Genomic DNA, 23,234 nt, shown 5'->3' with positions numbered 1-23,234 from the left:
TTGAAATGACTGACTTGAAAGGCAACCATGGTTTTACTACAATAACCATAAATTAAGATTGATGTTCATGGTAAAACTGTAGTCATAATACCTACAGGAAAACCAAAACTATGGTAATAAATATTAGAGATGCACCGATTGCAGTTTTCTTGGCCGATTCTGATTTCTGATTTTTTCGCAAGTGTGACGTGCCAATACCGTTTTTTTCCCATTTTCTTTCTAAGAACTATTATTGACCACATATACAAACAAAATCTACCTTTTCTTCAATGCAAAATTTTATTTTCATAATAAAATAAATTATTAAACATTTACAATTTCCCCCAAACTGCACTAAGTTACAGGATCTTCTCTCACTTAAACAACTCTCAAAATAAAGTGCTCTGTGACTGGAAAGATGTAGAAATAACAATTAACTGCAAATGAGTTGCTTTATATAACAGATGTCATTTTCCACTATTTTTATAAATGGACCTTTTTCTCTCTATTACTCATCTAACAAAACAATTCCAAAGATCTGAAAAACTGAAGTGTCCAATACGCTCAACTTACGTTAGAGGTCCAAATATCAGTTGTAAAACTGAGCACTGCTTCGGGAACGACTTGTAACCATACCTGTCAACACTCCCGTTTTTCCCGGGAGTCTCCCGTTTTGTCATTTCTCCCCAAAAAACTCCTGTAATTTGTATATGAATTACAGTTATATGAATAATCACATCAATATATTATTCCAAGGTTGTCCAGTTGCCAGATCTTGAATGAAAAGCATCCTACTCACACAATCGACACATCATACAAATTACAAATCATGTATGACCTCAACCTGGCAACCAAAACCCATTTGCGCTGTTGATATCTGCGCAGGCAGTAGACATGGGATGTTAAATCAAGCATCACTGTTAGATGGGAGAAGACTCAGGTGGTGCTCCAGTGAAAAAAAAGAAAATAAATATATACACATGTAAATTTAACAACAGCTGGACGGAAAATTTTTATTTCATATTCCAAAGCCATATCGACAATACCCACGCCTTTTGCAAAGTGTGTCACACTGATTTTAATATCGGACACGGTGGGGAAAATTACGTTACTCAGCACATTAAATCACAACGGCACAATTTTTATAGTATTTAGCCTGCCTCTGCCATCCAGCACCCCACTTCCCCTCTCCCGGATTTGTGTACCCAAATGTTGACAGATAAATGACACGAGATTAAACAACTCGGGCAACGTGACGTCGGAAAGTACCTCTTACTCTGTATCGAGGAAATTTATCAGATTTCTGAACCCTCTGTCCTCCACTATGGAGAACAGCTGGTAATCCAGGGCCATGAATTCCATAATTTTCCTCGTAATTGCTTTGGTCTTTTCGCTGCTCATACCAAGGAATGATAGGAGAGGCTGCTGACTTGTGGCTGGCTCTGAGCTCTGGCTAGCTTTAGCCACATTCCCTTCTTAGCTTCTTTTTTAAAATGGGCATTTTCAGCTGGGTGATGGTGTTTTAAATGTCTAATTAGGTTTGTTGATCCGAAAGCTATTGTGGTGGTTCTCCCACGGTTTACTTTGGCCTTACAATTATTACAAATTGTGAACTTTATGTATTCTTCACTCACAGTGAAGCTCTTCCACGCCAATGACATGTTTATATGCGACTGACGTTATTGCCTGCGCCGCTGTTAACAAAACGGACCGACTTGGAATCGGAAAGATGTGAGGCTGACCGGCCGGTCACCAGTCAGGGCCGAGCATGCGAAAAATCGGCTGATTCCGATCCCTGGCCGGTCGATCGGTGCATCTCTAATAAATATGATATATAATTCTGCCAAAAAACATGTTTAGTTTTGCTATAGTAATACCATGGTTAATTTGTGGTACATGTACCTTGGCATTTAAAACCATGGTTCTCACCACAAAAATGGTTACAGGGTTACTATTCTGAAACACTCTCTTCCCTCTCTGTCCTCTAAGGGGCTCTGTAGAAGACACGCAAATGTGCCGCCACAGTTTGGAATTAGTTTTCAGGAATAACAAGATTCTCTGCTTGTTGCAGAAGGAAAAAGAACCTTTAGTACTCTGATATACTGAATTAAATCTAATGGCCAGACTGTCTTCAGCTATAGCCTTATTACATGTATCCTAACCAGGCATGATATGATAATATTCTAGTGACAAGCAATTTGTTTGGCCGTACTCTAGACTCGGACAACTGATGCGTACTGCATAAGTGGGTGGTTCTTTAATCTAATGATTATTTCATAATGGTTTAACGAAAGTAGCCTTTCCTGTAACATGAATGTTTCACTATATTACACACAGACATATCTACAGTTGAAGTCAGAAGTTTACATCCACCTTAGCTAAATACATTTAAACTCAGTTTTTCACAATTCCTGACATTTAATCGTATAAAACATTCCCTGTCTTAAGTCAGTTAGGATCACTACTTTATTTTAAGAATGTGAAATGTCAGAATAATAGTAGAGAGAATGATTTATTTCAGCTTTTATTTCTTTCATCACATTCTCAGTGGGTCAGAAGTTTACATACACTTTGTCAGTATTTGGTGGCATTGCCTTTAAATTGTTTAACTTGAGTCAAACATTTTGGGTTTCCTTCTACAAGCTTCTCACAATAAGTTGCTGGAATTTTGTCCCATTCCTGCAGACAGAACTGGTGTAACTGATTCAGGTTTGTTGGCCTCCTTGTTCGCACACGCTGTTTCAGTTCTGCCCACACATTTTCTATTGGATTGAGGTCAGGACTTTGGAGACCCATTTGCAACCGAGCTTTAACTACCTGGTTGATGTCTTGAGATGTTGCTTCACTATATCTACATAATTTTCATTCCTCATGATGCTATCTATTTTGTGAAGTGCACCTGTCCCTCCTTCAGCACAGCACCCCCACAACATGATGCCGCCACCCCCATGCTTCACGGTTGGGATGGTGTTCTTCAGCTTACAAGCCACACCCTTTTACCTCCAAACATAACGATGGTCATTGTGACCAAACAGTTCAATTTTTGTTTAATCAGATCAGAGGTAATTTCTTTGTCTCCATGTACACTTACAAACTGTAGTCTTGCTTTTTTATGGAAGTTTTGGAGCAGTGGCTTCTTTCTTGCTGAGCAGCCTTTCAGGTTATGTCGATATAGGATACTGTGGATATAGATACTTGTCTACCTGATTCCTCCAGCATCTTCACAAGGTCCTTTGCTGTTGTTCTGGGATTGATTTGCACTTTTCGCACCAAACTACGTTCATCTGTAGGAGACAGAATGCATCTCGTTCCTGAGCAGTATGATGGCTGTGTGGTCACATGATGTTTATGCATGTGTACTATTGTTTGTACAGATGAATGTGGCACCTTAAGGCATTTGGAAATTGCTCCCAAGGATGAACCAGACTTGTGGAGGTCCACAGTTTTTTTTTCTGAGATCTTGGTTGATTCTTTTGATTGTCCCATGATGTCAAGCAAAAAGGCACTGAGTTTGGAGGTAGGTCTTAAAATACATCCACAGGTACACCTCCTATCAGAAGCTAATTGTCTAAAGGCTTGACATCATTTTCTGGAATTTTCCAAGCTGCTTAAAGGCACAGTTAACTTGGTGTATGTAAACTTCTGACCCACTGGAACTGTGATATAGTCAATTAAATGTGAAATAGTCTGTCTGTAAACAATTGTTGGATGCACAAAGTAGATCTCCTTAACAAGTCGTAAACGTGTTAACATGAAATCCCTTGTTGGCAATCACAGAGGTCAGACGTTTCTTGTAGTTGGCCGCCAGGTTTGCGCACATCTCAGGAGGGATTTTGTCCCACTCCTCTTTACAGATCTTCTCCAAGTCATTAAGGTTTCGAGGCTGATGTTTGGCAACTCGAACCTTCAGCTCCCTCCACATATTTTCTATGGGATTAAGGTCTGAAGATTGGCTAGGCTACTCCAGGACCTTAATGTGCTTCTTCTTGAGCCTCCTTTGTTGCCTTGGCCGTGTGTTTTGGGTCATTGTCAAGCTGGAATACCCATCCACGACCCATTTCAATGCCTTGGCTGAGGGAAGAAGGTTCTCACCCAGGATTTGACGGTACATGGCCCTGTCCATCGTCCCTTTGATGCGGTGAAGTTGTCCTGTCCCCTTAGCAGAAAAACCCCCCAAAGCATAATGTTTACACCTCCATGTTTGACGGAGTTTGCTCCTAATCTCAGCTCGTTACCTGTATAAAAGACACCTGAGAGCCAGAAATCTCTGATTGAGAGGGGGTTGAATACTTATTTCCCTCATTAAAATGCAATTCAATTTATAACATTTTTGACATGCGTTTTTGTGTTGTTATTTTGTCTCTCACTGTTCAAATTAACCTACCATTAAAATTATAGACAAAATCAGCAGGGGATCAAATACTTTTTTCCCTCACTGTACATGTTGGTTACATCAAGTGACTTTGATTTGGTAAACAAAACTTTTTTAAATATTAATAGGAATTAAAAAAAAAACTATTTCACTGCTTTTTTCTGCGATACTGAGTTTCAGCTTTTAATGAGACTTTTTTTTACTGATGGTAACACCACATGACATTTTTTACTTTAAGCTTGAGAAAAATACCAAAATGACTGAACTCTGAAATTGAAAACATGTTCATCATAGAAGTGTGTGTGTGTGTGTGTGTGTGCGTGCGTGTGTGTGAATTGCATTTATTAATGTATTTCAGAATTATTTTTTAGGTGTGGACAAATGTTTTTTTAATTAATCCTTATTTTGAATTAGACTTTGTTTGGAATAATGAAACAAATTCTGAATGTATAATGTAAGCCCTGATCGTTGAGGAGTCATCACTAAACAATATTTTATTATATTGCTCTAATAACCAAGAGATCGATCGGTTCATCACTTTTGGAGATGTATGTGGACTTTAGTGTGTCACCAAGAAATGCATATACTAGCGGAATTTGCGATTTGCATTTTCATTTTTACCACACTATGCTTCCATTTAACTGCAGTGAATTTTCTGTGCTGTTGCGCTTGTTCATGTGAATTTCACTATGACAGAAATGCACGTCTGTAAATATGACCTGGTTACCGTCAATGTATAATCAATTATCAGCCGCCATTTACATGAAGTGTAATTAAACCGGGATCTGTTCACAAAAACCTCTGCTTTTTCTGCGTTAATGTTTCTGTTACTGGATTTTAAAGTCATGTTTTCTGTTTACGTTTTCAGCCAAGCCTTTTTTCTCTTTCAGCGACTGAAATTTTGGTGCATCGCTAATAATTTTGTGTGATTTAAATCACTTACTAACCTAATCTGTTTAAAGTCAAATCATATTAACAGGGGCATAACACATGCATATTGAAAATATGTTAATAGGTTTCTAGTGTGTGTATATATATATATATGTATGTATTTAGCTGTATTTGATAATAGATATTCTCCTCACACACGCTCCCACTTCTCTTTATCTGGAAGACGTTTTTATACTCATTCAATGACAGAATCAATCAACTCTCTGTGCTCTTGTCTACACTGCACTTCAGCATTGAACACAGCTGCTGAACTCAATATGATCAAAGACTCACTGACACACTCTGGAGAATCTGTTACTTTACATGCAGTATTATGATGCTCAAGAAATCACTAATATCAGCTCTGCTCCATTTATTTTTCTAGCATTTCATTATTGGCTTTTCATTAAAGGAAGAGTAGTTGAGCCCTATTGATAACTAGAAATATTGAACATATGATAAATGCCTTGTCCATGGTGTGCTGTTAGTGTTAAAATGATGTCAGCTTGGCAATATTTTGAAAATATCCTCACAAATAAAATCTTTCCTCTTTCAAGACAAAGTCACAAAAAGCCTTTTAGGAAATGTCTTTGTTAAACACTGAATGCTGTACAGATTTTGGTGTGCACTGCTGCTTGCTTTGAAGTTCATAGATCTTTTGTCCTCACTAATGTTGTGTGTTCAGTTTACTGCAGTTGATGTCCAGACTGATCTCACAGTGAAAACAGTAGGTTGACTTTTTTTTTAAGCTAAACTGGACCTGTGCTTATCAAATTTCAAAGCACTGTCCCCAGTGGCTGAAGCAGGAAGTGTTTTTGATTGAATGGGTACATTTGAGCTCCAGTTTCCTAGTGGGATGCCAAAAGTGAGTAAAGGATGTAGTACAGTGAAGAGGAATGCATATTTTATTAACACTCCTCAAACAAATTTGAACAAAATGCATTAAAATAGAAAACAAAAAAGATTTAAAAATAACAAACAATATTTGCTCTCAGCTGGAGCTTACATAGAAACCAATATTGATGCCAAGAGAGTAATGCACAGAGATAAACACGGAGTCTACGTACATAAAGGTTCATCACATTTTTATCATTTCATGTTCAGAAAAACAAGTGGTGAAATTTGCTTTTTATAAAATGCACTCTGCCGGTGTTCAGAGATTTAACACACACACACACACACACACACACACACACACACACACTGGTCTGATAAGCTTCAGATTTCATCGTCCATTGGTTTGCATGACAAGAACTGAATACAAAAATATTTGAATTCAATAAGAATCTAAATATTACAAGTATTGCCTTGCAACATGGAGACTTCCTGTGTGATCATGTTGTCAAGTCAACATGAAATGGCATTGCAACCCCTTTTACTTCCGTAATGCAACCTATTTCAAAGTGACACAAGAAAACAAGGAATTGATAGGATATAAAAGGTGTCACTATATGATAGGTGGTTGAAAAATGAGAGTGGTTAGTGGTGATAGCTGACAAGGAAAATCTTATAAGTGGTGGATCAAGGTTTTAAAGAAAATATCAAGGTTTTAAAGAAAGATTATGAAGACAAAAAAAAATTATTTGGAAAAACATGCATGAGTGAATCATTCGCAGTAAGACCTGGAAAGTTCAAATTGAAGTCAACAAAACAGCAAACATAAGACAGGTTTTTTTTATTTGCATTTGTTAAGCTATCATCAGCTACAACAGTACATGGCAATTAAAAGCCAAACAATGTCATGCGTACTGTCATCTGTGACTGTCAATGTTCACTGCGTATTAATTACATACTGCTAATAAACAACACAAGTGCTGAAGACAGAAATAACAACAATGTGTGTTTACAACTTATGACGGAGACATGTTGAAAACCTTTCTGACATTGTTTGCTATTACACAAGCTTGCTTGAATTATCGTAATGGGCTCGCACCAATATTTTCTCCGTGGCTGGCTTGGCTGTGCATATATACAGTTCATAAACTGGTATTACATTTGTATATATTAGTATAGGTATACCAACTATGGATTGGTCATAATGGTTGGTCATCTAATAACGGACTAATAAATTACCGAGGTTGACTAGTTAACATTTTTCTGTCCTTCCGTTTAGTTTTTATATGTTTAGTGGTGTTGCTTTTAGGGATGTGCACAAGTAGTTGAATATTCATTATGAAATAATTATTCGAATTGTAAAAATACAATTCAGATTTCGCATAGTTGTGCTTTGCTGGCCGTATATACAGAATATTAATTTTTATGAGCTTAAATATTCGAATACCAAATTATTGATATATGCCCATCCTTATTTGCTTTAAGTAGCGTGCTGACAGCTGGTAGACAATTTGCATGCTGTAGTTGGATCTTTAAAGTCATCCCCTAGTGCAGCTATAGCCATACACATGCAGAGGGACATTTCTGGATTTGAAAGTCTTTTGTAAATGCCTCCCTAAGAAACACATTTGATTGTGGGCAGGTGAACCAGAAACCAACCTAATTAGGGCGTCCAGAAGACAAATTGGTAGCCTTGTCATTAGCTGCATTTCCACTATCAGGCCAAATAAGGCCAGTTGCATTCCCAATGTCACTCCCGGGGCTTCATCGTGCCTTCCCTGGGCTTTTTCGCATTCAGGGGCATGTGGCCGATTACCTTTGGGCCAAAGAAGACCAACTGGAGACTGAGGAGGCGGTGGAGTTTGGGTGAGTCAGGTCAGAGGTTTCAGCAACAAGATACTCCTTTTCCAATGTTTCATATCTAGCTACCAGCTTACATCAACAGAGAATAGTCGGTAGATGAACTCAGGGCTCTTCTGAATTATTGGCCTATTGAAAATGTGCAACGTCAGATCGACCTCGTCTGCCGAACAAGTAAAATTGTGTATCCGGCGCTTAACGGTACAGGTTTGGGAAGAAGTTTGAATAAATTGCAGTACAAATCCATGTTCATTTCGAGGGCTAGGTAGCCTCCAGAGTCTGATACCTCAGCTTGATTTTTCCTCTTGCTTGTGAAATGGGTATGATGTGACGTTGACATCAGGGTGGCGTATTAAGGGCAGGTTTTAGGGGAACTCTGCAGGACTATTGGCCTGATGGTGAGAATGCAGATCGTTTTTTTTTTTGTTTTTTTTTATCCATTTTGCTCTTCACTAGTACTTTGGATTACCTATACTTTTTAATACATTCTTTGGGAGCTCTGCTGCCTGTGGTCACTGTGAATGGAAAAGAGCAGTGTAAACATTCTTTGAAATATCTGTAATTAAATATGTATAATTTTAGATATCTGAAAAAATTTTGTGTGAGCCATCCCTTTAAGGTGTAATACGGTGAACAGTTTCATACATTATACAGCTCTAGATCAAAGCAGCTGAGTATTTCATCATTTGACTTGAAGCAGCTTTCAAATTTCAATGTCCAGTGTTCTGTAGTTATCATGGAATAGAAGCAGATCTTACAACTCACAAATTTAATTGAAAATACTTTATTATTCCCCACAGGGAAATGTATTTTTTGCAGTAGCAACATATGTACAGTACAGGTGTTATACAAATACTGCAGTGAAACATTTATCACACAAAAAACTTAGAATAAATAGAGTTAGAAATAAGTAATAATAAATACAAGTTTTAAAATACAGATATAGGAGTCGCAATAAGATAATATTACGATTGTTTAGGTTTATTGTATTGCATTTTTGTCTGCGTTCATGTTGTTCTGAAGCATTGTGCTCAATCATTTTTCCCCCCAAATATGCAAAAAATATACACTTAAAATATACATTCTTGGCATTAGAATATTTACACCGTATTATGAGGTAAAATACTGTAAACTTTCAAATGTTCATTTGTTTTTCCTGACCAACTATATACTGTATGCACAAATTATAGTTTTTGGTTTCTATAGTTTAGTGAATTGATATATGCAACAGCTGAATAACACCCTCAATGTCAAACAAGAGTTTGTCCACTGTTCATCTGAGCAGGTTTGAAGATCAAAGTCTAAAATGTACGCTAATTTATTATTAATTGTTGACACAATCATTAAATGAACTCTGGATAATATGTTCTCTCACTTTCAGAGATTCAGGCGTATCATCTACTCAAATATCAAATATTCTTCAAACTCTTTATTTGAGCTGACGTCTATGACAGCATGTGTAACAGATACTGTTTCTCCTCATTAGAGCTCATAGATCACATTATCATGTTCATGAGCTTGTTCAGAGCATGTGTATGTGTAATTGTAGGACTCCTGGACAAATTACTGTATAAATTGAGCCTTCACCACCAGGGGTTTAAAGTAATGAATTACAAATACTCACGTTACTGTAATTAACTACTTTTCCCCAAGAATAGTACTTTTAAGTAGTTTAAACATTGTATACTTTTACTTGAGTACATTTTAAATAATGTAACTACTTTTACTGCGCTATTTTCCCACCGTCTGTGTTCACTACTTCCCTGTCCAGATTTTATTTTTATCTATGAACATGATTGGCTAGGGAGAGTCTCGAGACTCCCATCAAATCAAATCACACGTAAAAAACTAGAACGGCAGCAGTAGATCTGCCGCCAACTGTTATGGATGTGGTGAATGTCTTAAACACAATTCAACACCTGAACATCACAGCTGCTCCTGGAAGGGTTTTTTGCAGTGAAAAAGTTCAATTGCTTGATCGTGTCATGTGAATTAAAGCCAGATATCAGCATTAATCCTGCCTCTAATTTGAAGAAACATATTGAGGTAAATTTCATATTTCTGCTTACTAGATTCTGTGTCTATAACGTAGCCTGTAATTTAACTATCGATCACTGAGATTATTGATTTTGATGTGAGAGATTAAGGAAATGTTATCAATAGGGCTGGGTGATAAAACAATCTAGATGTTTGTTTGAAAGAAAAAAAAGAGAGATGTCTACGATATCAATGATAAACTTGAATCATTTTCTACACTTGGCCTATGATCTACATCTAGAATAGGAGTGTTACATCAATCGCGATAGCAAAAGCACCACTGGTTGGTTGATCGAGATCAAATATAAAAGACTGACTTTTTATTTTAAACCGGTTTTATATTTGAAAATCAACAAAAAACAAATACAGTTAGTAAACAAGGAATAGCAAATTAAGTATAATAATAATAATAATAATAATAATAATAAATATTATTATTATTATTATTAATGATTATTGGTGTGGTTACATTATTATTAACTTGCACATTTGAAATGATCAAAATATATTGGTTGGGTGACTAAATTACACAACATGTAGCTCTCTAAAATTCTTGATTCTGGTCGCTCATCCTGAAACTCACGTCTCTCCTTTCATACAAACACAACTGGTGCCCTCGTGCGTCTCTGTTATAGTTATCCATTGTATTGAAAATGAAATCGGTGGATTTGTGTATTTGTATTGGACGATTGTTTTGTAGACTGCATTGGATTATAAAATAATTAAAGAACAGGTAAAATTTTAAAACATTCATCTCAAATCTCTATTTCATTTCCCCGTATTTATTTGTAATGCTGTGTATTAGTGGTATGAATGTACATCACTTAAATGTCGCACATATTTGTTGTTGTCTTGTTTTCTTGTTCATTTGTCTTGGCTCAAAGAGATGCACTTGCTAGGAACTTTTTCTGTGCGGAAGCTTGCGTTTTTTACAAGTGAGATAAGAAATTATTTCAATATTGTGTCCGACTATTTACTTTTCCTCATACTTTTCCCCAACTCATGCTCTGAGCTAAAAGTTCATTTACCTTGCATGCACTATAAAGTGATGGATGGTTGTCACGCAGATGACTCGCCAGATTGGACGCATTGCTCCGTTTCGCATCAACTTTCCTCTGGCAAGCTATGCATACAGTTACCATCTTCTCCTAATTTTCCCTCGGCATTCTTGTAAAATCCAAAGTATGACCTCACTTCTGATTTGGTCTTCTTGGAAGGTTGGGAATTCTCCCGAGTGCTGTCATTTCCTTCTGCCAGGTTTTCACACTAAAAAAACAACAATAACAATGTTGCATGCTGCGCCCATGCATCAGGTTCATGCTGGGTGAGTGTGGACAGCATTTACCATGAGTTTTACAAATCCCAATAATCACGCTTTAATGATGATTAAATGTGACACGGTAATACTAACCGTACGGGAATTCTATCGCGGTTTAACGTGAAACCGGTAACTGTACATTATGATATTGAAAATAACTTTATCTTTTCATTTCTGTAATCATGTCACCCTTTTATTTATTTTAAATCAGATTTATTTAGTGTTTACAGTATCATAGATACGTGATGTATTTGAAAAGTTGGCAGTCACAAACACTTATAAAATACCTATATTTTTTTATTCTTTCTGGCAAACAGCCATAGAAGGGAATGTAAATTACAGTATGTGCGCTACATTTTTAAATTGCAGCATCGAGTTTTTATTATAAAGGGACACCGCTTTCACAACTCAGTTCTCAATACTCACTACTCATGAGTACTTTTAAATGAGCTACTCTTTTACTCTTACTTGAGTAGTTTTTGGACAGGTTCTTTTACTCAAAGTAAATGTTTTGAGTATTATTTTTCTGTACTCTTTCCACCCCTGATCACCACATACTGAAGAATGACACCCTGTGATTAACACTGCTGTCAAATGACATCTGTCAAATCTGAAATACTCAAAAACAAGCATAACAACATATTGTAAATCAGTTGCTAATTTGTGTAGTGGCGGTAGCTTTAGCACCACGGACTGTACAGATTTATTTTCTGTCTTCCAGTTTACCTCCTCGGACAGTTCACTGAGTTACGTGCAAGTTGTGTATGCAACTATAACTGCATTAACTGTCCATTCTGTTAAAAGAGTAAAACAGAATGAAATCATTTGGACTGTAAATTGGAGAGACAGTATAAACACAGCAGCAGAAAAAATGAAATCCACCGCTGTGTATTTATCTTCATTCTGTTTGACCGAGACTCTCACTGTCAATCTCATAAACACAGATGAGAATGAGAATTGCACAACCATCTATCTCTTCTAGTGTTTTGTGAACACTTTTGTTTAGGCCTCAGAAGCGAAACGAAAGAGAAATCATTAGATCATTTGTATATAGATTATGAATAAACAGTCATGGTGTTATTAGGTGAGGGATAAAGAAGAAATCAGTATGTAAAGGTCACAAGATGTTCACTGCCATTGAATCCTCTAAAATCCAAGGCTATATACAGTGTTTAAAGCCACACACAACCTGCAAAATTAAAAACACTTCTTGTTGTGCAGTGGATCAATAGACAGTTCGTAGGCAGTCATTGGCTGTTGTTCGGGACACATCAATGTTTACACTGCAAATACTTTCTGGTCACGTGCTATCTCTGAATGTGGTTTGAGTGATCCAGTCACACAATTTTTTCACGTGCCCTGGTGAAAAGACCAGTAAAGCTAGTCACAAGCATACACGATTAAAACCACCTACCTAATATTGTGTAGGTCCCCCTCGTACCACCAAAACAGCACCAACCTGCATATCAGAATAGCATTCACAGATGATATTCTTCTCAGCACAATTGTACAGAGTGGTTATCTGAGTTACTGTAGACTTTATCAGTTCAAACCAGTCAGACCATTCTCTGTTGATCTCTCTCATCAACAAGAACTGCCGCTCACTGGATGATTGTTGTTTTAAGCACCATTCGGAGTAAATTCTAGAGACTGTTGTGTGAGAAAATCCCAGAAATACTCAAATCAGCCCAATATTAGGCAGGTGGTTTTAATGTTGTGGCTGATTGGTGTATGTTTGTTTTGGATGCTGGTATGATGGTTTCCCCACCAGGCTTTTTAACGAGCTTAACCAGCAAGGTCAACCAATCGAGAAAGAAAGGAAATGCTAGTTGGCCTGCTAAGATTGGCTGGTGAGCATCTTGGATATGCTAGCTCACCAGCTAGGCCAGACCAGCTCTAACGAACATAACCCATCATGGAAATTCTCTTAAGACATTGTTGAGTTTATCTCCACAGGATGAGCTTTCTGAAATGAGTTTCTCGTCTAGTGTAAATCCACAGTCCCAGTGGTCATCATGGTTGAATTCTCTGAAGAGCACAAATAGCAGGACCCTGCACTCGATAAAAAAACCACAACTCACAAATTCCTCTAGTCATTAGTTAATTCAATCAAATTTTATGTTGAAAAATAATAATAATAATAAAAGTCTCAGGATTCCCATCTCCTGATGTTGTAGATAAAGTTATCGAGATGTTTTGAAGATCAGTTGATGTGAGGTCGTTTTTGATGCACTGCTCATTTGTTTGAAAGGGAGCAAATCACAACAGCTAAGTAACAACATCTAGTGGAAAGCAGAATGTAACAAAATACAAATACTTTTACTCTTATATACTGTATTTCTCTAGACCAGGGGTGCCCACACTTTTTTGTGTGATGATCTACTTTTAAATGACCAACTCAATAAGATCTACCAACTAAAAAAACACAGTTTCATTTAAAATAAGAAAATGCTTGTTGGGACTACTGCATGTATCCCTACATGGAATTCATCTTCTAATTAATAAAAAAATATATAATAATGTTCAATGTTGATATCATTCCGTTTTAAATCTAAACCCAAAACACCTACAGCAGAATAGATTACAATAGCCAGGGCATTTACCTTATTCTGATGACGAGTAAATATTGACCAGGCGAGGTTTTCTTTATTCAGTTGCCATGACAACTAGGTTTGCGCATGACAGTTTTGCCTAATCCGGGCAGTAGCGTCGCAATTTCGCGCGCTGTTCTCAGAAGTCCTTGGAAGGCGCTTATGCGCAAACCTAGTTGTCATGGCAACTGAATAAACAAAACCTCGCCTGGTCAATATTTACTCGTCAAATGCAAGTCAGACAGAAACTAAAAGAAGGAAAGACATTATATTTATTTTTATTAAAATTTTACGAAAGTAGCTACATTTAAATTTTGTGCGATCTACCAGCATTGCCTTTGCGATCGACTAGTAGATCGCGATCGACGTATTGGGCACCCCTGCTCTAGACCCTTAGTTACTTTGGTGACTGAATCAAATCATTTTGCAAATCCTTTTGCAAAGAGAGGAATCGAATAGCTCTAACTCATCTGTGCTATGCATGATTACAACTAAATGTTTCTTTTTGATTTGTTTTTGATTAAGTGACTAAAGAACAGAAAAGTTAGTAAAAGAGACATTATGTAATGACAAATGTGTGGATATGTCTTTGGACACACTTGGAACGATTCAAACAAAACTTTCTCTCAACGTGCAGTGTGAAAGGCTGCTGAAGACTTCACCACTAGACTACACAATCACCTGAAATCTAAACATACCAGCCAGTGGCTAATCACAGATATTTTTAGTTGATTAGTGTTAAATTGAGTTGCAAATGCTATCCATGTTCTCTTATTGTAGAAGAGTAAAATATTGATCTTGGGATATAAGAATCGATATCAGGGTCATTCAAATAAAGATAACGGTGCACCGGAAAATCTGTATTTTACCCAGTCCTACTTCAATGTGTTTTGGACCATTTGAGCAGTCATAAACAGTATAAAGACTATTTCAGTTGTGCTGTGGCTAATTGTTTCAATGTCAGTCGACGAGTACAATGATTGTTTACTTTATATGGACCAGCTCTCTATTAATGCCAATGGTTTTAAATTCAAGGTTAAACAAGCACATGGGTGTGGTGTTTGGCTGTCTACAATCATTTAGCCATGTAGTATTTATGCACAACTTTGATCAATTACTCCTCCACATATTTACACAGTTATACATTCCTCTTCTTCTGTACATGCAGTATCACATGACTGGATTTGTACATGTTGTTAGGCAGGTTTTCTGTAGTACAGAGGGTTTACTGTGTTCCACCTCTGATTCAGAATCACTCCTGCTTGCTTTGCCTTCACTTGTCAAAATATCAATTACAGAATCGTGTTTTTCACAGTCGGTCCTGAATCAGATTTTTGCATTGCTAACAGTAGCTGCTTTGTGCTGCATGCAAACATGCCAGACCGCATGATCCAGCTCGCTGATGACTGCATGACTGCAGCATTTATAAACGGACCACTGGAGTCGAGTGCCAACTTTCCATTTATGTTCTGTTAGGAGACGAAAAGATCGGCAGCTAACAGGCATTCAGTGGCAGGCACTGAGAGATGAATATTCAATGTGAGAAGTCATAAGAGCTTTAAGTTGAGAATGCAGCTTTTTTTATATATATATAAAAGTGCCACAGCCTAAATGAAATAAGCAGTTAAGCAAGTCAACATGAAACTGCATTCTCAACCCATTTTACTTCCATATTGTGACATTTCAAACAGGACATTCAAAATAAATATCTGTAGGGAAGGATTGCCATCAGGAATTAATGGGATGGTGAAAAATGGTCTGCATATGACATGTTTCAAAAACAAGAGCTCATCATCTTTGATGTCATCTGAAATATTATGAAGAATTATTATATATTTTTTTTTTTATACAACATGCACCAATAAATGGTTCACAATAGAAACAGGACTGTGCATTAAGAATGAAAATACAGATAAAAGCAAAAATAATCAAAATAAAAAATATATAAAAAATATTTCATTATTTTTTACATGCTTAGTTTGATTGGTCACGCATGGAAAGCTGGTGTGAACACAGTGGAATTACACCACAGCCAAGAAATTAATCCAACCTGGCATCAGTCTCTGGAGCAACACGACATCAATAGCTGGCAGCCAAAGATGAGAAGCATGAGAGAGACAGATCAGAATACATTTAAATGATTACTGTTAGACATTAAAACACTACAGACAAGAACACTGTAATGATTGCAGTTATTGTTCTGCTACTGTTCAAGATGCTGTATATCATATGTTTGACCCATTGACTCGACTCATAATTGTATAAGGATTAATAATTGTAATACAGTCTAATGAGGGGAAAATAATCATTAATTTGACTTCAGACTGTGTTTCAGAAATGTAACGTGTGACGGTTGTTCTGTTGTAACCAGTGTGGTTACACCAAGTTCCACTTTTGCAGTATAGGAATGGAGAAACTTCATAGACAGAGAAGTTATGAAAGACCTTTAACCTCAAAATATATAACCTCCAATATTATCTTAACTAAAGACAAATTTATCCTTCGGTTTTAGAGATATTTAGAGGTACCACTTGTCGATGTGTTTGTGTATGCGCATTTGTGTGGCGGCTTTATGCATTGATGCAGTTGAGTTCAATCTTGTCTGGTGCTGATGCATTACACACATTCAGTTTGCACTGCTGTACTCATCTTTCACAACACCCCCTCTCTCTCTCTCTCTCTCTCTCTCTCTCTCTCAAATGTTACGAGTTAACATGGACTTTCTGTCTCTGTTTTAACCACTCATTTTTAACAACATTAGGCTTGATGGGGCTGGTCGAAATTTCCATCCATTTATCTTAGCTAGAACACTTTCGTGCAGTATTTCCAGCTCAACAGTACATATCTCGTACCATACACAAACACAAAGCTGACTCAATAAAATGCAATTCCACACTGCATATAAACCAGGATGCAATTCTTTTAGTGCCATCTTGAGCATTTTAAAATGTAGTACAGTGAGCATTGTATGAGTAAGATACAATGCCATTTCACTTCTAACATTCACTTCAAATCCCAACAGATGTTAAAGGAATAGACCCAAAAATGAACATTCTGTTATTATTTAATCACCTTCATGTAGTTCCTAACTTGTATATGATTATTTTTTCAATGAAACGCAAATGGAGAATTTTTGAAGAATCTTTTCAAAGCTTTTTTCTATACAACATCAGTTCATAGTGTCTGTAGGGCTCCAAAAAGTCAGAGCAGTCCATATGATTTGTGTGCTACATTTCAAGTCCCTCTGAAGTCATTTTCAATTAATAAAAACATAAATTTGTGTCTGTTCCTCACACAAAGCTATCGTATGGCTTGCAAGCCAGGCCAAGTTTTATGAACTCTACTTAAGATGTGTATTAGTGAGGGCGCAACGTAAAATTCTTAACTTTCATTTGTTTTCTTCTTTCTCTGTGCAGATGCAGCAGCTATTCTATGAGAACTATGAGCACAACAAGAAAGGTTTCATCCAGGAGCTGCACAGCAGCAAGATCCACAATGCCATCACATTGCACCCCAACAAACGTCCAGCCTACCAGTACCGGCTCCACAGTTACCTGCTTAGCCGCAAGATCTCTGAGCTGCGATACCGCACTGTTCAGCTTCACCGTGAAGGTGTCACCATGAGTCGCCTCGGCAATGCTGAAGTGCATTGGGAGGACCAGATGCTGGGGGCACCACCTTCCTACACACGCTACCGGCCCACCAAGCGTGGAGACGTCATCGAGTGGGACTTTGTAACCAGCAGGCACTTGTACTCCACCAGTGAAAAGCAAATGCCTCGTCAGGGCCTTGGAAACCTGGTCCGCACAGCACTGGAGGACACGGTGCTTCAAGTGATGGAGATGATCAACGAGAACTCCAAAGCTCGCGGACGTGTCATCGACTTCAAGGAGATCCAGTATGGCTATAGACGGGTGGATCCGCTTCACGGTGCTGAATACATCCTAGATCTTCTGCTGCTTTACAAGAAGCACAAGGGCAGGAAAGTCACGGTTCCTGTCCGGAGACACGCATACCTGCAGCAGTCCTTCAGTCAGCCGTTCTTCAGTGAGGCAGAGGAGTTGGACATTGAAAAACTAGAGGAAGCCATCAATAGTGACTCTAGTTCGCTCTCCTTCCTCTCCAGCTCGTTCAAGATCTTCTCTTCCTTTCAGATCTCAGATTCCACGAAAGAGACGCAAAGTCCAAAAAAGGTTCACTTCCTCGTACCACTCACTGGCCGCTACGGAATCTTTGTGCGTTTCATGGAAAACTTTGAGAGAGTCTGCCTTATTCCCAACCAAAATGTCAAGCTAACCATAATCCTGGTTGATAATGATACCAATCAGGACAAGGAGAGACACCTGGAGTTGATAAAGGAATACCACTACAAATACCCTAAAGCAGACCTGTCCATCATACCTATGACGGGAGAATTCTCTCGTGGCTTTGCCCTTGAGATGGGCTCTTCCCAATTGAGAAACAACTCATTGCTGTTCTTCTGCGATGTGGACCTGGTTTTCAATTCTGACGCTCTCCAGAGGTGTCGAGACAACACCATTGAAGGAAGTCAGGTGTATTTCCCTGTCATCTTCAGTCAATATGATCCCAAAATTGTTTATGCTGGTGACCCTCCAGAAGACAGCAGCTTTGTTTTTACCAGGAAGAGTGGGTTCTGGCGGGATTATGGGTTTGGTATCACCTGCATATACAAAAGTGATTTGCTCAAAGCAGGAGGTTTTGACACATCAATCCAAGGCTGGGGTTTGGAGGATGTTGATTTGTTCACAAAAGTCATTAACTCTGGTTTGAAAGTGTTCCGCTCTCAAGAAGCTGGTATTGTGCATATTTATCACCCTGTTCTCTGCGACACTCATTTAGAGCCCAGGCAATACAAAATGTGCCTCGGATCCAAAGCGAGCACTTACGCATCCACAATGCAGTTAGCAGAATTGTGGTTGTTGAAACATTTAGAAGTCGGTTATAACAGGACCTCTTCCTGACGTTCCAACAAATCCATTGGCATCGCTAGACTTAACCTCAGTTCTGCATGATTGCAAACAGCAAAAGGCTGACTGACTGTATGTTTGCATGTTTGTAGCTGGTATGGTTGAATGTAAGCCCATATACATTTATTACATAATTTTTTTCTAGGTACACTCCGATTCCTTTGGTGCAGCATCTTTCAGTGGGTTCTCTTTGCCATGTAATCTGTAACCAAAGGATATTTATTGTACAGGTCTGAACAGAAGGTCACTTTGGGGGAAGGTTTATTGTTTGCCATCTTGTAATCTGTTATTATCCTCAGGAGCTCTTCTTAAGTGAACACCATGCTTGAACGTTAATATGGTCCTCTTAATGACTCAAGGAGAAACAAGCTCTGTTCCAAAACCTAGTGTGAGCTCCTAACCTAAATAGCTTTTTTTAAGTATCATTGTTGCGCTTCCAATGTTCAGGCTGTTCCAAAACATATCTCTAGATTAAAACCTCACATGTATACTTTGCAATAAATGCAATCCCAGAATGTATCATCCCAGTCCGAAAATGAGATTTTGATTATAAATAGGTTTCATTCAATATTGAATTGAAAAACTATCAATACTAAATAGTTCAGCCTAATTAAAAAGGACTACTTTGCCCAAAATGTCTATGTGATATGTATATTTATACTTTAGAGTATCACAATGTTAACTTAGCAAGAGTGTCCCAAATCAGTCAGTAATGAGGCTCCATGATGGTATGGACAGTATGGTATGGTTTTGGAACAGAAATATGGTGTTTAAATGGTCTATATGTGATTAAATGGACTCAAGCAATCCAATCTTGCAATGTCGTTAATAATAATAATTATAAAGATGTTCATGACAATAATAATAATGTAAAGAAAGTGCCACAAATGTGCTTTAAATATTCCCGTTGGGGAAAGTGACTGAAGACACATAGATTTCTCTTATTAATACAAAGAGAAAGATTACTTTATTGCAGTATTTTTTATTATATATATGAACTTTTTTCTCTCTCCATTTTCTACTTCGTTGCTCATGATATTTTGGTACTTGTTACTCATGTTTTTTATTTTACCTGTGTGCTTCAATGAACCCTACATACATTTTGTTTGCTTTGTGGCGATTAGCCTGCGTGAATTACTAAATTTTTTTATTTATAATTAAAACATCAAAATGCATACTTTTCAACCAGAATGTCTTGGATTTAAGTATGTTCTAATCTAGAGATCTAAACATTATATATCATGTTGGAATGAAGTTATAATTATAATAGGGGTCAAAAAGTCAGAGCCCACCAGTGGAATTGCTTCTGTTTGGCATTTCCTAATATAATCCAATTTCTAAATTTGTCAATGTCTCAAGATGAATTAAATATTGACTTAAATTGATATTGAATTAAATAGTACAGGTTCTTGAATATTTCATCTTCATTTTACATTATTTGTTTTTTGTTTTATTTCCAGGTCCAAATAAAAAAATAAATAATAATAAATCCAAGATTTTTATAGATTATGTTGATTAATTAATCTAATTAATCGCAATTAACTGCATACAGTATATCAATATTTAATATATAATGATTAAATTATAGAGCTGTCAAAATTAATGTGTTAATGCATGCGATTCATTGAAAATGTTTGACTCGTACAGTAAATTTGTTGGGATAAATTTGCACATTTAATGCATTTACCAATTTACATTTCTGACATTTTGTTCAGCTCTGTGTAAGTTCTAAACACTGGTTGGAGTAAGACAGAAGCTTTTGAGATGTGTCGAGGGACATTATTACACTGACGCATACACCACAAACACAGCGATTCCATATCAGTGATCAATTGATGGGGAAAGGACCTCTTAATGCTATTATGTGTGCAGTGTCAGCGCTAAAAGCAGAACAAGATGTCTGCAGTGCTTTTCATGTGGAGTTCAATGCGGAGCTTGACGATGCCGTTGATGCCCTGACGTCAATCATGAATGCTGCTTCATGATTGCTATAGCCACAGTCTGCCGGCTGATTAATATTGTGGAGGATGAGATTCATCCTCTCAGACTTTGTGAAATGTTTGTTACTTGAATTGGTGCTTTTTGTGCATTTCTATCTTTATACTGTGGAAGACTTTGTTTGGAAAATGTTTAATAAAGCATTATTGTTGCATATTGTTAATTTCAGCACTTGATTAACTATGGAAAAATGATGTGATTAATCTCAACTGACAGCACTATAAAATGTATCACAATATTATGGCATACGATTAAAGCAAAAAGTGGCTTTAGAATGTGATATACTGCACAGTTAGGTCCGTAAGTATTTGGACTGAGCTGATTTTCATCATTTTGGCTCTGTACGCCATCACAATGGATTTAAAATGAAGCAATCAGTACGTGATTGAACAGACTGTCAGCTTTAATTTGACATCCAAATTGGGTGAACGGTTTTGGTTTTGAAAGCCCTTCATTTTCAGGGGGTCAGAAGTAATTGGACAAACTAATAATCATATATAATCTTCAATAGAATTATCATTCTAGGTACTTGGTTGACAATCCTTTCCAGTGGATGACCTAAAGTCGAAATTCAGTGTTTCCTCACTAGTGATGTTTTGCCAGGCCTTTACTGCAATTGTCTTACATTGCTGCTTGTTGTGGGTGCCTTCAGTTTTGTCTTCAGCAAGTGAAATGCATGTTTGGTTGGGTTTAGGTTAGATGATTTACTCTTGCCTATTAAGGCTGTGTTCAAAATACTGATATGGCAAAACATCTTCATATTCTCTTTGCCAATGCAGGTATCTATGCAGCTGGGTCCGTATCGATATGTAGCGCACTGAAAGTTTGAGTGTAGGCTATCATGTGTATCAAGCAATGCAAGTAGGCTTTCAATTCACTGAGCACCGCAATTAAATTGAATAAGTTCAATTGGATTACCGCTGGTAGACGTGGCTCACGCAATATCCAATTACTGCAAAACTACAGAAGTCTACCAGTACTTATGGCAATATAAAGCCGGCAATATGCGCTTCTTTTTACTCTCAACCAGGGTATGAAATTAACCAAAAGGATCTTTTTTTAATGGTGGAAGGTAATTTAGCACATATTTATTGAATAGCCTTTATACTGTAAATCTTAATCCGATAAAGGTGGCTGTAAAAAATCAAAGTGGCTAATAAATTGGGTCAGAAAAGTTAATTCGTACCCTGCTCCCAACCAAGGTGCAAAAAAAAATATATATATATACTATATTTTTATATAGTGACTGATTTTTATTTATATAGTGCCTTTCCACAAGCTCAAGGACACTTTACTCTTCCTATATATTTAACAGCACAAGGTACATGAATATAATTTTCAGCAGAAGTTGCAATCTCAATTACAAAGGGGGAAATAAAACATCAATCAGTAATAGACCGATAATACACTGAGAAAAGATGTATTAACCTGAGATTTAAAGATAGAAATAGAGATGTCACGTAGGGTTTCACAGTTTAGGTGCATCTACACTTAAGGATCTCCCACCAAAAGTGGATAAACAAAATCTAGGTACAGACAACAATTTGAATCAGAAAAAAAGAAGAGTGAAAGCTGGTATGGATGGATGTAGCAGATCACATATATAACGAGGTACAAGGTCATTGAGAGTTTTGTATGTCAGGAGAAGAATTTTCAACTTGATACAGCATGAGACAGGCAGCCAGTGAAGACTAAACAAGATGGGAGTAATGTGTGCAGAACGCTTGGTGCTATTGAGAACTCTAGCTGCAGAGTTTTGGATGTACTGTAATCGGGCAATAGTTTTAGCTGGTTGGACAGGAAAGAGGCAGTTACTGTAGTCGAGATTTAATGATATGAAAGCATGAACTAGTGATTCTGAATCATTCAAACTGAGAATGGGGTGAAGACGTGCAATGTGATGTAGATGGAAGAAAGCAGTTTTAGTGATGCAGTTTAGCAGTTAGAGTAATATGGGCTTTAAAATTAAGAGATGGATTGAAAGTGATTCCCTGATTCTTAATGGTTTTAGAGGGTTTGGTCAGATTTCCATCAATATTGAAACAAATGTCAATATTTCTTTTAAGTGTTTGTGGCCCAGAAATCATGATCTCCATTTTGTCAGCATTGAATTTGAGGAAATTATGGTTTAACCCAATTTTTACATCATTGATAGTTAATGAGTTTCATCAAAACGTGCAGATGTATAAATCTGGGTGTCATCAGCATAGCAGTGATAACTGAGACCATGACAGCGGATGATCTGACCTAGTGTGAGAACATAAATTATGAACAGTAGTGGACCCAGTACAGAACCCTGGGGGGTACCCTGAGTGAGAGGAGCAGTA

The 23,234-nt window shown here is 37.3% G+C and overlaps 1 protein-coding gene across 1 annotated transcript in view; it reads left to right on the top strand.

Moving 5' to 3' along the window:
- Window positions 1-21,078, top strand: part of LOC127636996 (chondroitin sulfate synthase 3-like) — a 96,907-nt gene extending 75,829 nt beyond the window's left edge. The window contains exon 3 of the mRNA XM_052117826.1: window positions 17,338-21,078. Within this exon, the coding sequence (XP_051973786.1) occupies window positions 17,338-18,903 (1,566 nt within the window). The 3' untranslated portion in view covers window positions 18,904-21,078. The remainder of the gene's footprint in view (window positions 1-17,337) is intronic.
- Window positions 21,079-23,234: the final 2,156 nt, after the last annotated feature.

The sequence above is a fragment of the Xyrauchen texanus genome, chromosome 44 (genome assembly GCF_025860055.1).
Source record: "Xyrauchen texanus isolate HMW12.3.18 chromosome 44, RBS_HiC_50CHRs, whole genome shotgun sequence".
Taxonomy (NCBI): Eukaryota; Metazoa; Chordata; class Actinopteri; order Cypriniformes; family Catostomidae; genus Xyrauchen; species Xyrauchen texanus.
This window is presented reverse-complemented; position numbering and strand designations above follow the sequence as displayed.